The sequence below is a fragment of the Harpegnathos saltator genome, unplaced genomic scaffold, assembly GCF_003227715.2.
Source record: "Harpegnathos saltator strain DR-91 unplaced genomic scaffold, Hsal_v8.6 scaffold855, whole genome shotgun sequence".
NCBI lineage: Eukaryota > Metazoa > Arthropoda > Insecta > Hymenoptera > Formicidae > Harpegnathos > Harpegnathos saltator.
This window is the reverse complement of record NW_020230710.1, coordinates 436,513-453,328: the sequence shown is the minus strand read 5'-3', so window position 1 is coordinate 453,328 and position 16,816 is coordinate 436,513. Positions and strand designations below refer to the sequence as shown.

At 47.5% G+C, this 16,816-nt stretch overlaps 2 protein-coding genes across 2 annotated transcripts in view; one reads left to right on the top strand and one right to left on the bottom strand.

Annotated features, from left to right (window-relative positions):
* dpr1 (defective proboscis extension response 1) overlaps positions 1 to 16,816 on the bottom strand; it is a 382,968-nt gene that overhangs the window by 202,748 nt on the left and 163,404 nt on the right. The window lies entirely within an intron of this gene.
* Positions 5,327 to 15,872, top strand: LOC105192480 (uncharacterized). Its single transcript, XM_025307400.1, has 3 exons — positions 5,327 to 6,092; positions 8,866 to 8,993; positions 15,479 to 15,872. Exons 1-3 carry the CDS (start codon positions 5,957 to 5,959, stop codon positions 15,632 to 15,634), a joined length of 420 nt encoding a protein of 139 aa, XP_025163185.1. The 5' UTR covers positions 5,327 to 5,956; the 3' UTR covers positions 15,635 to 15,872.

Genomic DNA, 16,816 nt, shown 5'->3' with positions numbered 1-16,816 from the left:
CACACCCGATTCGTTGGATCTTTGGCCGTAGGAAATGAACGGCAGCAGAAATTCTCTTGCGTCTGTGCAATGCTTGCGTCACTCGCGAGTCTGCTTATCGCGCGTGTTTTCTGACACGCCCGTTTCAGAAGGCGCGGTGAATAAACTTTTCCTGCGCGAGTCTCCACGCGCAAGTCGGCGATTATCAATTGAAAGGCGAGGCGAGGTTACATTACAGCGGAAGAACGGAGAAACGCAAAGGGACAGAGAGTCGCGCGCGGCGGACCGAGGGACCGTTTAAAATGTTTCATTATCGGAAGTGGGGTTGTGAAATTTTTTCCGAGCGGCGCCGCCAACTTTGCCGGGGCGGGCGCGGACGCCGAGGCCGGCCGAGCGCCCGCCCGCCCGCGAATTGTTTCGCGTTTAATATCGCTCCTTATATCGCACTCGACGGCTGACGGAGTATTACAGATTCTACCGCATACCGCGCATTGTTCGCCGTAACAATCGCGAAACTGATGTCATAACGCGCTCAGCCGTACTTCTCGGCGGAATCGCCGCGGAGAAGAAGAGCGGCATAAATTTCATCGGACGATAACTATCCCGCCGGATACGCGGGCTAATCATCGTCCATGTACGCCGTCAACGCCGCCAAAGGGAAAAGTTTACGACGCCGCGGGCGGGCCGCGGGGCAAGCAAGCAAATCGTGTAAAAGAGAATTGTTTCGCCCGCCGCCGCATCGCTTTTTTTGCCGCGTACCGCATATTTCCGCCCCCGTCGAGAAATTTTCTATTACTTTCCACCCTCGCTAGCGAACGCGCGGTTTTGTGCGTGGAACGCAGGTTAACGCGCTTAACGGCGGGAACACGGCGGAACGTTCAACGGTAGGATTATATCAGGTCTGGGAATAAGTTTCCGCCCGTTTTAAATACAAATTAGTCGTTTATTTAAACCAAAAATACAAAATGATTTTATTCAAAGTACGCCCCATTGGAAGCGACAACTTTCTCCCATCTTTCAGGTAGTAAACGGATTCCTCGAAGAAAAAAATCAGGTTCTTTTCACTCGATTCATTCATTAAGCCATTTTTCGATACCTTTGTGAGAAGTGAACCGTTCTCCAGAAAGACTGCCGACTGCATGAACCGAAATAAGTGGAAATCCGAAGGAGCAATATCTGGTGAATACGGCGGGTGGGGCAAGATTTCCCAATTCAATTCTTCCAAGTATATTTGGACTGGTTTTGCAACGTAGGGCCTAGCGTTGTCGTGTAGCAGAATCAGCTTGTTGTGCTTATTATCCCATTCCGGTCGTTTCTCTTTTAAAGCTCGGTTCAAGCATTAACTGCAATCGGTAACGACCTCCAGTGATGGTTTCGGACGGTTTTGGAAGCTCATAATAAATAACACCCTTCTGATCCCACCAGATGCATAACATAACTTTCGAACCGTGGGTATTCCGTTTTGGAGTTGATGGACCTGGTTCACCTGGCATCACCCATGATTTCAGTCGTTTGGGGTTGTCGTAGTAGATCCATTTTTCATCGCCAGTGACAATTCGATGCAGAAAACCCCTCCTTTTTGTCTCTGAAGAAGCATCTCGCACGTCACCAGACGTCTTTCAATGTCTCTCTCCTTCAATTGATGTGACACCCAATTTCCTGATTTTTGGACCATTCGCAACGTATGTAAAACGTTTTCCGACGGTAGATCTATCAACATTTAACTCGTTTGAAAAATCTCCGAGCGTTCGACTCGGATCTTCTTCGAGTAAATCTTGCGGTTGTGCATCCTCGAATTTTTTAGCCGCCCCTTCGCGTTCTCGGTCGCTCACGTCATAATCACCACTTCGAAAACGCCGAGACCACTCTTTATACGTGGTACTCTTAACGGAGCATGATCGCCGTAAATATCAACAAGCATTCGATGCGTTTCCGCAGCACTTCTCTTCAGAATATACGAGTAATGGAGTCACACACTCCCCGCAAATGCTGCTTCGTTGGGTTAAATGTTGCCATTTTTGACGCGAAAAAATAATGTTTACGCTTCAAACGAATGTCTACTGCTGCGATTCAAAGCTCACAAATACACCTTCATAACACGAGTACGTTCCATCAAATACGAAATTAGTAAAGGGTGTCCCAAAATTCACGCAAGATTTGAATTTTGCGCTATTTGTGCGGTAAAGTGTTGCCAACGAAAAAAGAAGACAGCGTGACAGCTGACAGTTCGGAGTTTTTAAACTGACCACGCACAGCGAAGAGAGTTCGTTGAATGGATTGTGGAACAACAACAAGTGGATGCTGATTTTTCGAACAAAATCATCTTCAGCGATGAGGCTCATTTTCATCTCGATGGCTTGGTTAATCGACAAAATTGTCGCATTTGGGGTTCAGAAAATCCACGAGTGATTGTTGAGAAACAAATGCATCCACAACGTGTCACTGTTTGGTGCGGATTTTGGGCTGGAGGCATCATCGGACCATTCTTCGGAAGAAAATGCGGCTGGTCAGGCAATAACAGTTAATGGTGTTCGCTATCGCGACATGATAATCCAGTTTTTTGTGCCTAAATTGCAAGATATGGATGTGGACGACACGTGGTTTCAACAAGACGGTGCCACATGCCACACAGCCCGAGAAACAATTTAATTACTGCATGAGTCATTTCCTGGTCGTGTAATTTCCCGTTTTAGTGATCAGATCAGGCCGCCCAGATCATGCGATTTAACGCCGTTGGACTTTTTTCTTTGGGGTTTTTTGAAGTCTAAGGTTTATACCAACAAGCCCACGATCACCCACGCCTTGAAGGAGGAAATTGAGCGCTGTATCAACGAAATTCAGCCACATTTATGCAAAACGGTCATGGAAAATTTCAACAAAAGAGTGCATATGTGCCAGCAAAGCCGTGGAGGCCATTTACCCGATATGCTATTCCATACATAACGCTATACTGTATACTTTATGAATCAATAGAAAAGTTACAATTTTTAATTATAAACCTGTGTTTTCTATCAAAATTACTTCTTGCGTGAATTTTGGGACACTCTTTATCACTAGCGATATCTTTCTGAAAAAGGCGGAAACTTACCCCATACCCAATACTTTCGCCGAGTGTACTCGACGTGTTCTTCTTCGTCCCGACTTGGAGTGGACTCATTTGTGAGCATCGTGTCTCGGAGTAGAAACGCGGTCGCAAACGTGAGACTATCTCCGCTCGTAGCGAAGTCGCCGAAGTCGTTTTCTCGATTTCCTCGATTTTTCGCTATTAACGAACACTCCCTGCTTCAGTACTTCCGAGATCTCAGAGTTCGCCTGTGTGTCGGATCATATTTCGTTATCACCCGAATCACCGCGCTCACGATGTAATTCGCTGTCCTTACGTTTTACAAGAGGAAAGCGCAGTGACGAAACGTTCCTGCGTTGATTGATAGCAACTTGACTTGAGACTTCGGCGTGCAAACTTGCCGTCGGGCTCGCCGAGCTGCGCGACAACAGTTCGGGCTCTCGCGCGCGCTCCCATAAATCCGTATCTCGTTCGGACTAATTTGCACGCCGCTGCATACATCATAGACGAGGCACGGGTGGAGTAAGCGAGAGCGACGCGAACTCGCGTCGCGTCGCGTCGCGTCGCGGTAGCTGCCGGGGCTGTTTATAATAACGAGATTACCCGGCGAACACCGATCGTTTAACACTGCTGACAAAGCGAGACGTCATGACTTTATCGTCGAATGAAGTATATACCCAACGAGCGCCGCTGAAATCGACCTCACGTAGTCGCATAATTCTTACGTGAGACTGCGCGAGGTGCTGAGAAGGAAGGGCGGCCGCGACGTTATAAGAAGGAAACTTCTCTCCCCCTCCTCGTCTCTTGTCGACCTCTTCCTATGCTTTCTCTCTCTCTCTCTCTCTCTCTCTCTCTCTCTCTCTCTCTCTCTCTCTCTCTCTCTCTCTCTCTCTCATTCCCGGCTAGCCGGTGGGACTGAGAGACGGTGAGGAAGCGTAAATGAGTGAACAGTTCGGGGAACGTGTCCCGGCGATTAAGGACACACAACTCGTGCTCGAAGAACTACGTGAAAACGCAGAGAGAACGCGCGGAATGAGGGTCCGCTGCAAATTTCCCGGGCGTTTACCTTCATAATTCTCGAACTTACGGAAATCCTTTCTAATCCGAATGTTACTTCGGGGCGCCATAGGCGCGCCTCTGCTCGACGAGCGGGCGAGAATAATGCGGAGAGAACCGGGCATAACTCATCTTTCTTACGTTCGGAATGCATTCCGCGATGCGATGACGACTGCGTTTACGTGTGAGCGCGAGCGAACACGAATTTAATATTTTCCGGTGGAGTGCCTCCCGGGCGTAACACTCTGGCGCAATGTAATTTCGCTCGTGCGAATATGGTCGGGAATGAGAGCGAGAGAGAGAGAGAGAGAGAGAAGAGAGAGAGGGGGAGGAGAGAGGAGAGAGCGAGTGTGAGAAAGTTTCCCGGAGAATCTTGTTGCAATACGACACGCTAATCGAACGAAGAGGCAATTGGCAAAATTGCGTCTTTCGCTAGGGAGTCATCAATCTTACAAATTGAGGCAATCTCCCCGAGATTCCCGTCGCCAGGTTTAAGCTCGCGCCTGCCGTCACGCGAATCGTAGACAATCTTTTCGCAGCCGAGATCCTCCGAGAACCGCCGTCTAACGCCGGCGTGGCACAGCTACGCCCTTTGCATTCGCTTGGGAAACAGCTGAGCGAGTGTAACACTCGAACGGGCGCGGCGAAAGAATCAACGAAGCCACTCGGCTGTTATCCCTCACAATCCCATCTCGGACCGTCTAGACGCAATTTATCGGGAGACTCTGCGCGTCTCCTAAACGAGCCAAATAAAATTCCGATTCTCTCTCGCGCGCTCGCGTGCGCGCGACGGCCGTACGTTACCTTCACGTTACGCGGGTAACGTCGTTCGATCATTACAACGGAAAGCGACGACGACGACGGAGCGCGAGCAAATAATCTCTTGCAGGTGCAAGGGCACACTGGCTTACGTGCACCTGTCGTGTCTGGAACGTTGGCTGAATCAGTCGTGCCGAACCTACTGCGAATTGTGCCGTTACTACTTCAATGCCGTGGAGACGCCTCGTTATCGATGGTGAGCGTTACATTTATCGCGGCGAGCGGCGCGCAGTTTCAAGCCGGATGTAATTCAAGCACCTGAAATGCACTACGGTGCGCGCGCGCGCGCTCACACCGATACGTTTCCTATTTCGTTTTCCAGCGCGGCGCGCACCCATTATTCTCCTTTTCTGCGATGAATCGCTCGGCACCACCTTTTCTTCTCCCTCCTTCCCCCCCCCCCGCTCGTCTTCTCCTCTCTTTTCCCTTCTTCCTCTTCTTTCTTCTCTTCTATTTCGTTCCGCGCAATTTGTTTCCTCGCCGTAAGCTGATCGGCTCGCGCGGCCGGAGTTAACTTGAACTTCAAAGATGATGTATCGAGCAAACCGCTCGCAGGACCGTGACAAAGTGCGATGTTGTGTATTTTGAAGTTGAAAAGTAACGTGTAGCGAATCAATCTAAATTTACAGGCCGCTTCCGCGGGGCGGAATTAGGACGGCGGACGGATTTGTTTCTTCCGCGAGGAACGCTCGTATTTCATTGGCATCGATCCTCACCCCTTTCCCCTCTCGTCCTTTTTTCGCATCTACGTTCGCCTGTAATTTTTAATATTTCTCCTTTGTGCGCGCACATTCGCCGCGCTATTTCCGGAAACACGCGCGCGCGACCTCGTTGCGTCCTTAAACATCCGACTTTGAGACCGACGCATTTGGATTCGACAATTTTAATGCAACGTCGTGCGCATGTAACCGACGAGTGTTTTCCGTTTGCTGTGACCCTGCGAGCCCTGGGGAGCTGAATCTCTTCTCTTTCTTTTCTCTTCTCGAGCTTTTATCTTAATGGCTGAACCGCGCGAGCGCGAGCACGCTTATCATTTTTATGGGCACCTGCAGGCCAGAATCTCTCAGGATATGGATCAGCCACCCGCGGAATCGCAGAAACATAGAGTCGGACCTGCTCATCTTGACGTTGCTCACGATCGTCACGGTGGGATTAGCCGCGGTGTGCCTTTTGGGTGAGTAGTTTTTCACGCGAGTGACACTAGTCAGCCGTTGCGCGGCGAAGCGAAAGAGCGGACGAACGAGCGAACGAGCGAGCGAACGAACGAACGAACGAATGAACGAACGAACGAACGATCGTACGTACGAGCGAGCGAGCGAACGAGCGAACGGACGAACGAACGAACGAACGAACGAACGAACGAACGAACGAACGAACGAACGAACGAACGAACATATGAGCGAACGAACGAACGAATGAACGAACGAACATACGAGCGAACGAACGAACGAACGAATGTACGAGCGAACGAACGAACGAACGAACGAACGAACGAACGAACGAACGAACGAACAAACGAACGAACGAACGAACGAACGAACGAACGAACGAACGAACATATGAGCGAACGAACGAACGAACGAATGAACGAACGAACATACGAGCGAACGAACGAACGAACGAACGAACGTACGAGCGAACGAACGAACAAACGAACGAACGAACAAATGTACGAGCGAACGAATAAACGAACGAACGGACGAACGGACGAACGAACGAACGAACGAACGAACGAACATATGAGCGAACGAACGAACGAATGAACGAACGAACATACGAGCGAACGAACGAACGAACGAATGTACGAGCGAACGAACGAACGAACGAACGAACGAACGAACGAACGAACGAACGAACGAACGAACAAACGAACGAACGAACGAACGAACGAACGAACGAACGAACGAACGAACATATGAGCGAACGAACGAACGAACGAATGAACGAACGAACATACGAGCGAACGAACGAACAAACGAATGAACGAACAAATGTACGAGCGAACGAATAAACGAACGAACGGACGAACGAACGAACGAACGAACGAACATATGAGCGAACGAACGAACGAATGAACGAACGAACATACGAGCGAACGAACGAACGAACGAATGTACGAGCGAACGAACGAACGAACGAACGAACGAACGAACGAACGAACGAACGAACAAACGAACGAACGAACGAACGAACGAACGAACGAACGAACGAACATATGAGCGAACGAACGAACGAACGAATGAACGAACGAACATACGAGCGAACGAACGAACGAACGAACGAACGTACGAGCGAACGAACGAACAAACGAACGAACGAACAAATGTACGAGCGAACGAATAAACGAACGAACGGACGAACGGACGAACGAACGAACGAACGAACGAACGAACATATGAGCGAACGAACGAACGAATGAACGAACGAACATACGAGCGAACGAACGAACGAACGAACGAACGTACGAGCGAACGAACGAACAAACGAACGAACGAACAAATGTACGAGCGAACGAATAAACGAACGAACGGACGAACGGACGAACGAACGAACGAACGAACGAACGAACATATGAGCGAACGAACGAACGAATGAACGAACGAACATACGAGCGAACGAACGAACGAACGAATGTACGAGCGAACGAACGAACGAACGAACGAACGAACGAACGAACGAACGAACGAACGAACGAACGAACAAACGAACGAACGAACGAACGAACGAACGAACGAACGAACGAACATATGAGCGAACGAACGAACGAACGAATGAACGAACGAACATACGAGCGAACGAACGAACAAACGAATGAACGAACAAATGTACGAGCGAACGAATAAACGAACGAACGGACGAACGGACGAACAAACGATCGAACGAACGAACGAACGAACGAACGAACGAACGAACGAACGAACGAACGAACGAACATATGAGCGAACGAACGAACGAACGAATGAACGAACGAACATACGAGCGAACGAACGAACGAACGAACGAACGTACGAGCGAACGAACGAACAAACGAACGAACGAACAAATGTACGAGCGAACGAATAAACGAACGAACGGACGAACGGACGAACGAACGATCGAACGAACGAACGAACGAACGAACGAACGAACGAACGAACGAACGAACGAACGAACGAACGAACGAACGAACGAACGAACGAACGAACGAACGAACGAACGAACGAACGAACGAACGAACGAACGAACGAACGAACGAACGAACGAACATATGAGCGAACGAACGAACATACGAGCGAACGTACGAGCGAACGAACGAACGAACGAATGAATGAAGTCTCGCCCGGCGAGGAGCTCTGCGAACTTTCGGATCCGATATTTTCCGCGATATTGGTAGTACGTTGCGAATATTTCTCGAACTCACCCGGTGCATCTCGCTGCGAATTTGACGGCTTCCAAAGTCCGGGAAGTTTCACGGGAATATAGCTGCCGCTCCGTAGCTCCCGCTCTCGACGTCTCTCCGGGTCCGCACGGTGGATGTTATGTATTTCACGTTATCACAGACGCAGACAGTGCTTCAGGAATCCTTAATTTCTCGCTCGATTCCTCGCGTTTCCGAATCGCGTTACTTTATCGCTCCTAGACTTTGCCGGGGGGGGGGAGGGGGGGGGAGTACGCGGGAGAGCGCCGCGCAAACGTATCTTCTCGTTGCCCGAGAATTCTCCTTTTTTCTCTTTTGGACCGTAGTCATAGAAAAAGAAAAAAAAGAGAACGCGACTTCTCCGTTGCGAGGTAGCGCGTCGAGATATTTCCCCGAAAAAGTGCATTCAGATCGCGCACCCGCGCGAGTTGACGAAGCTTCAGAGACGCGAAGTCTCAGTTCCGTCCGATAAGCGCGCCGCGCCGCTCTTGCGAAACTGCCGTCGCGCCGAACTGACTGTGTGTACTTGTTATCCGCCGTAACTTTGCAGGTATGCGGTACTTTATCATCGAGGGGAAAAAGATCGGAATTTCCAAGCTCTGGACCCGCGGGGCGATATGGTTCTTCCTCACCGTCGTGATATTAGGCTACGTCACCACGGTTTACCTGCTCGGCAGGGTAATTATACTCCCGATGTACTCGCGGATATCTCGCCCGATGACGGCGGGATCGCGTCGACCAAACGCATGCGAGAAGAATTGTAGAGTCGCGGGTAAAGCAAGATTGAACGATTCTTTTCCAAATTATTCTTTCCTCTTTCGTTAACACGTAATCCCTCCATTCGGTGCCCGATCGAAACACTCGGTGACGGTTGAATTGACCGACGCGACACGACAAAATTGAATACATTAATTAGCGCGACGAAATGTGTCGTGACAAAAGAACCTGCGTACATGGAGGAACCATTGATCTGTTTAATTAATTAACATGACGGCGATATGTGTACATTACAATGCGCTCGAGTGTTGATATTTTATCTGTACGAAACGTTTTAAAATGATCAACATCGCGACTATCTTATTAAATTTGCACGGAGACTACTCCATCAAGAGGCAAATTTATGAGATTATTGTTTTACGCGATATACGCCGGCGGTATACGAAATCGGCATGAAATCGATCGCGTGATATTATATACTATACGTGGAAATGGGATCAGCGTTGTAATGAAACGTATTTAACCACCCGTCCGCTGTATCCCGCGAGGCCGAATGTGTCCTTCCAATTAAGTATCCAACTAGTGCCCGTAAGTGGAGATTAGTGTCGGGAGCGAACATTAAATCCGGTAGTGAGGCGCTTATTTATTTCAATAAATGAAATTGCGTTGCCACCCCTACACACACACACACACAAACACGTCATAAAGACATATAAAGGAACGTACGAATTGGGGGGGAGGGGGGAGGCAATAATTTTTTCTCAAAACCACCAACTAATATACAATCTCTACGACATAGAGCAAACGCATGTCGAATCCACGTCTCAGCACACAATGATGGGAATGATAATATTTCTACCGAGGTGCGCGCTTAGAAAAAAGTCGCGCGAGTTCCTTGACTTTTATGGATGAAAGTTTCTAAAGCCTCGCGAACGTATAGATCACCGTGCACGGAGCGCGTAATATTCATAACTTGAAAACTATCGACGCGCCTCAAGTTCGAAACACCGGCTATTTTTCTTACTTCCTTCCCGCCGCCATCACCTCTAGCTTGCCAAGATTCCGCGTACTAGGCGAGCCGACAGAACGTAAAATATAGACTTATTTATCGCGCAACATTTCTTAAGAGCTCATGTCCCGTCGAGATGTATCTCGGCGGGAAATCGCGCAGTGTTTGGACACTTTTGATCAGCGACAGGCGTGCGCATCTCGCGCCGGGTAGAAACTAGAGGCGGGCAACTATTGATATTCCATCTAGGGTTGCCAGATGCGAAATGACTATTTCCGGGACATTTTTTAGGCGACGGTTGAAAAATAGGTTGTTAGAGAATTTTAGTTAAATTTGAGAGACAGAGAGGTAAGACGGCTAAGAGATGCCGCTGTGCACTCGCAACAAATAAATGTGTGAGTTAGGTTAGCAGGAAGAAGTTTGGACATAAACCGTGCGATTGTATTTTTTACCACGCGAATGGCTTGGTTGACATCAATTTTCTTAGGTGGCACGTTGAAAAATTCGAAAATCGCGATGACCGCTTTCAAGTTTCTCTGGTACTCTGGTACCAGTTAGAAACATGAATGTTATGATTATTTTGCTTTTTATGATTGATCTTGTTGAAATCTTGATTTTCCGGGATAGAAGACTTAAATTTCTGGACACGGGACAAGCTTAAGAATTCCGGGACATTCCTCCGGGATTTCCGAATCCCGGCCATCTGGCAACCCTAATTCCACCCCATCAATAGTTTTGCGATTTCTAAAAAGTTTTTTTTCTTTTTCCACTTTTTTTATTAATTTGTCAGAGTTTATTAGATTTCAGTCGATAGTAGAGAAATATAATAGAAGATGAAGCATAAGATGCTTTAAAAATATTTTATTAAGAAATTTATTATTAAGAAATTAGCCGTTTCTATTCTAATTTGAATTTTAATATTAGCATATCTACGCTTTTGGCTTTAGATTTCTTCGTCGCTTTAAAATGACCTAGCCAACCTTACTAAAAATTGCATTTTTTACTATGCAATACTATTACTATCTAGGAGAGTGCCCTGCAATACTATTACTATCGCTTGCACTAACGGTAGTTGCCTTTATAAACTTAGCCTAAATGTTGCAAAAAATTTTTTTATAATTGGAGAGTATCAATCATGACATCTTCAAATATGATCAGCATCGACTTTCGCAAATTGTAGGAAATATCTTCATGATGTAATCTTTCAATGAAGAATTGTTGCAAAACGGTGCTGCACATTATCCAATATCTTTTACACAAATATTGCTGTAAACTTTCGCAGGGCGGAATTCTCAGGGGTATACGTGGGCGTATCTGAGAAGGCTTGTTTAAAGAGAGAGATAATGGATGTACAGAGAGAGTGTATCTGAACTCTACCGACAAACTTACAGGACAGTTTCTATGTTGAAAAATAAGTAAAAACATATATCCTCAATAGCTTCATTTCTGAGATACAGTTTTCGGAAGATGACAACAATAGAGAAAAATATGTCGTGATAAGCGACCTAAGAATGTCACACACAATACAACAGGTTTAGTTTTTTTTCTTTTTTTTTTTAAGATAATACTTATCAATTTTGATAATTTCTGAATATTAACCGAAGAATCATTTTCGCTGTGTCGTTGATGTATCGTTACCGTTCGTCGCGAATGAAATTAAGGAAACCTGTAATTTCCCCTTGACGCCGTAGACGTCTACGCTCTCGAGGAGCTTGCAGATATGGCGAAAAACCTGAGCAATTTTCACAACGGCATGTGTGTCTATTTGTGAAACCCGACTTGATGAGTCAAATACGCTCGAAAACTGTGGGCGCGGCAGCTGTATTCAGAACCAAGCCTCTTTGGGGCGTACATTAACCAAGACTTATTCTTTCATGTAGAATCTATTCTGGCGGTGAAGTTCACGCGCACTCTGTGCGTCATTCTCTCCCGCAGGATCTTGACGAAGTTGCCAGGCCTCGATTCGAGGGTCCTTAGCGCCAGGGTAAAAGGCAGAGAGTACACCTTTTCGGCTCGAATTCCGTCTTGCACGTGCACGAAGCCAGCCGGGTCGTCGACTTTGCGTCGCGTAGCCAGCACGACATCGCCGTGCCGCGGTTTATGTTTATGCGACGCGATCTCGTCGGGGCTAGAGATAGCGGGTGCATTAAGGTACACGCGCACGGTGCAAAGGTGATACAGGTGAGCGTCGGGACGCTCGAATGCGCGGCGGATATAGCGGTCGGGCGGCCGAGCGAGCCGGAACAAACGCGTCGGGGGTGCACTTGACGCGGCCGGAAGAACGCGAGAAAGAGAGACGTGCGGCGCTCTGATATGAAAAGAGCATATAAGGGGCGGAGAGACGATGGCGCGAACCGGAAGCGCGACTAACAGAGACCCTCCTATAGTCTTGGAAGTGTCGCGCTCGCTGCTCGCTCGCGTCCTTCGAGAGAGCTTGCTTCGCGTTACGCCCTCAGCCCTTTACGAGGATGCTTTATGATTCACACCTTTATGGCGTTTTAAAGTTGCGCGCTGCTCGCGGCAACGGAGCAGCCTACGTACGCTGTTTTTTTGTCTCCTTCTCTCGTCTCCTTTTCCTCGTTTCTTTCGAGCTGACGCGAGAGCCGCGGCGCGCGCGCTCGCGACTCGCGAACGGTTTCCTTTACGAGCGTCTAGTTTACTGATTTATATCGCATTGTTTACTTAACTTTGGGTTATATTGTTTCTCCCCCCCCCCGCTGGGATAAAGATCGTAATCTTCACGGCATCAGCGTGAATTAAACGGCAGTTTTCCGTTCGGGGCCGTTACGAGCGAGTATTTACGGCGTTCGTTTATGCGTCCTAAAATGCCTGCTAATGCTCTCATTAAATTTCCGTACAGTTAATTACACTATGGAGATTGTCAGCGAGCGCGGTCTTGCCGCTTGATTATCTCGCTCCAAGTTGTCTCTAAATTCAATCGTTAGTCAGAATCGCTTCAGAGATGAATATGGAGTCCGCAAAGTTCCCGCGAGTGAATATGAATCGAATAATAATCAGGGGATCGGTGTATTAGAATAAGATTATATATCGCCTGCGAGGCGAGATGATTATCATTACGCATCCGCAGTCTCCGAGCCTCCTTTGACATATTGGTGTACAAATGAATAATCCAAAATTTTCAGCTAAATTCAAAGTTTATGTTGAAAGTAAGTAAAACAAATTTGTCAATCAATGTCAGTCGCCGTTGTTTTCTATAAGTTTAAGCCATCTTTCAGGCAGCTGATTCCAGGTCGGAAAAATGTTGTGTTTTTGGACACGATAAAGAGTCGTCAAGCCATTTTCGAATCTCATCCACTGATTTCAAGTGCATATCGGATCGGGTGTTGCAAGACGTCCCAGCCAAGACTCATTACGTTGTCTTTTGTCATAGAAGCAATGTGTGGCCTAGCGTTATCATGCAACAATTTCACAGGACATTTTCCTTTGTCACTATACGGATGTTTTCGTATTCTAATTCTTGACTCAAACGGATTAATTGGTATCGGTAGCGGTCCGCAGTAATTGTTTCATTTGGTTTTAATATCTTATAGTAAATCACGCCCTTCATATCTCACCAAATGTAGAACCTATCTTCTTCCTGAAGTATTTTGGCTTTGCCGATGTTGGTGGTTCACCGGGATTTACCCACGACGCATTCTGCGTTTCGGATTGTCATAGAATATCCACTTCTCATCGCTGGTATTTTCACAGGAACAGGAAAGATTTTCTACGCTGCTTACTGAGAAGAGAAAAACACACTGCCACTCGTTGATTTTTGTTGACTTCAGTGAGTTTATGCGGAATCCATTTTCCTTCTTTTCGAATCTTCGAAGGAATCTTTGGAAATAGTTTGTTGCGTTACTCCTAACTGTTCTGCAAGCTCTTTTTGCGCTTGTGCCGGATTCTCAGCGAGCAGTTGCTCCAAATCATTGTTTCCGCACTATTGACGGCCTCCAGGATATTCTTTGTTTCTCACTCAGATTAAAATCGCCGCTTTTAAATCGTCTAAATCAAAATGCAGACGATACGTCGTACGATACAATACCTTCGCCGCGAAAGGAACAAATCGATTCGCATGTTCTTGCAACATTTTTTCCTCGTTGGAATTCATGAAGAATGCAGTGTCGGATATGCACCTTGTCTGTTGCCATTTTTGACTGTACTGAACTGAATAATTTTGGAGGTTATGTTGAGCTTTCCGCCATACTAAATGTAATTTTTAACAGCTATGTATCAACACACTGCATAACCGTAAAAGAGCGGAAAAATTTGATTATTTGAAACTTAATTTCCTAGCCGCTTAAAAAAGTTTGGATTATTCATTTGCACATACATAACACATATATCGGCCAGACTCGGCCGGAAATCCTCGGGAGCTCCTCGCCGAGATCGCGATTTCATCAGCTTGCCGCATCCGCGATATTTAGGCGCGGCTCTCGCGCAAAATCGACACTTCCGCGACGACGTACACTTATCAGGGCGATATAATTATCGTCTACCACACGGCCGCAATATCTTCCGTCAACGTGAGCCAAGAATATACGCGGCAATCTAGCCGGGGCTGCATCTTCGGTACAGCCGAAATGCGGATATACGCGGATCAATGTCGCCGATAAATCGGGAGATTTATCAGCCGCTGGGATCTACAATATATTATCTCGCGTGGAACAAAGTGCGCCTTCGATCCTGCGGAGAATTATTCACGTCGCTTAACGCCTCCGCCCGTACTATGGAAGCCAGAGGCGCGTCGAGCGCGCGTATTGAAGCTCGGAGAGGCTGCGCTAAGTGGAGGATGGGGCGAGCGAGATGATTCGCCTGGCGCGCGCGATATTTCGCCGGCCGATTCGAGCGAGCGGCGAGCAAATCGAACGCGCGCCGCGCCGAGCGTCCTCATTAATCCTCGCGGAAGATTTCCAGGCGCAGAGTGCGCTATTCCGTACGATCGGCGACCCGATCTGTAGAGGACAGCGGCGCAGCGGCGGCGGCGGCGGCTAAAACCGTCCGGGGCTCGTCGCTCGCCGTAAATCGCTGCAGTTGAATCGAAATCGTCGGACGTCGTGTTTAATTAAGAATAATCGCGAATACGCCGCCACTTTGCGACGTCACGTCTCTCCCGCTTTCGATCGGACACCGCTCTCCCCCTCTCTCTCTCTTTCTCTCTCTCTCTCTCTCTTCCTCGCGCTCCCCCCCGTTGTCCGTTTCTCTCACCCTTCCTCCGTCCTACCCTCTCTCTCTCTCTTTTTCTCTCGTCGGAGGGCACTCGAGGCGCGTCACTCGAGTCTGATTTATCGAGTGGACTGCCCTTTGCCCCTGACAACTGAAACTGCCCGGATAATTTAAATCGGCGGGAAAAGGAGAGCGACCGCGCGCGCTCGCGCGAGAGAGTTGGCCAGCGCTCTCCTCCTAGCTCGCTTCACATTTGTCTCTCCTTCTTCAGGACCAGGTGTCGCCGTGGTACAGGTGGTGGAAGAGCACCGTCAACGTCAGGCTCGTCGTGGATCCTCAGTTGCTGCGCCGTCAACCCTCGGACGAGTCCTCTCAGGAACACGAGGGTCAGACGATAACGACATCTGCGGTCGATGATGCGTCGTGAGGCCGAGACGACGAACAGGTCGACGTGTGCAAGAGACGCGCGAGAAGGCGGAGGCAATCTCGGCCGACGCGTGTAATGACTCGCGAGAGTCTCGGGAGATGTAAGTCGCGCGAATGAACGAAATAAATAAACGCTTCGAATGTCCGAGTGTCTCCGTGCTGATAGCGACTGCGAACGTCGGCGTCAACTGGCGCTGCCGCTTTTAACTCAGACATTGACCCGACTAGAAATTTTGATCAAGTTCACCTAACATTGATAAGGACCTAATAGAGTGAATGGGAGGTAATCCTAAGTAAGTCAGTCCTTATAATGTCCTAACGACAAGTCAGTAAGGAAGATTATCTTTATAAGGTTATAATGATTGGGTCCACATTAGGATCTTAATGTGTCAACCTAGTGTATGATATAATATGGTTCAGTTAATCAGGTCCTTGTCGGGATCTTATTCATTGTACCTAATATGATTTGCATTATCAAATTTTAACAAAATTTTGGGGTGTCATTTCCAAATATAAAGATGTTTGCATTGAAAAAAACACTTCAGATTCGCTTGAATATATTTGTAAAATGCTATAGAAACTATCCTTTTATTAGCAGTCAATAAATAGTTGTAAAATTAACGTGACATGCAACTTTTCTCTTTAACACTACTTTATGTCCTGTGTCACCTTGCGATACTTTATGATCTTATGATATTCATTTTATGTTTCTTTTCCGAAACATTTTACAAGTATGCTCAAGCGATCTAAAATATTATTTCATGCAAATATCTTTTTATTTGGAAATGACATAAAAGAATCCTCAGCGTGTCATTTCTTATTTCTAAAGTCATCATCCAATGTAGCGGTGGCGAGTAATCAGGAACCATAATTGGAAAAAAAAGAAACGTAATAAGGATTCCATAAGGTAACTCAATAAGGACCTGACTATGAATCCTTACTAAGGTCCTGATATCCACGCTGCGTTGCATGACTTACTAGGACCCGATAGTATTACCTTATTGGGACCTGATGTCCAAATGAGGTTAACCTGATTATGGGACCATGGGATAAATTTCTAGTCGGGGAGTTCTTCGTGACTCGTTATCGCGTTACTTATTCCGTGCACAGTCGCACTCTAATATCCCTGTCGCCCTGTGGCTCGCGCCGACCCGCTTCTTATCACGCGAATTCACGCGGTTCC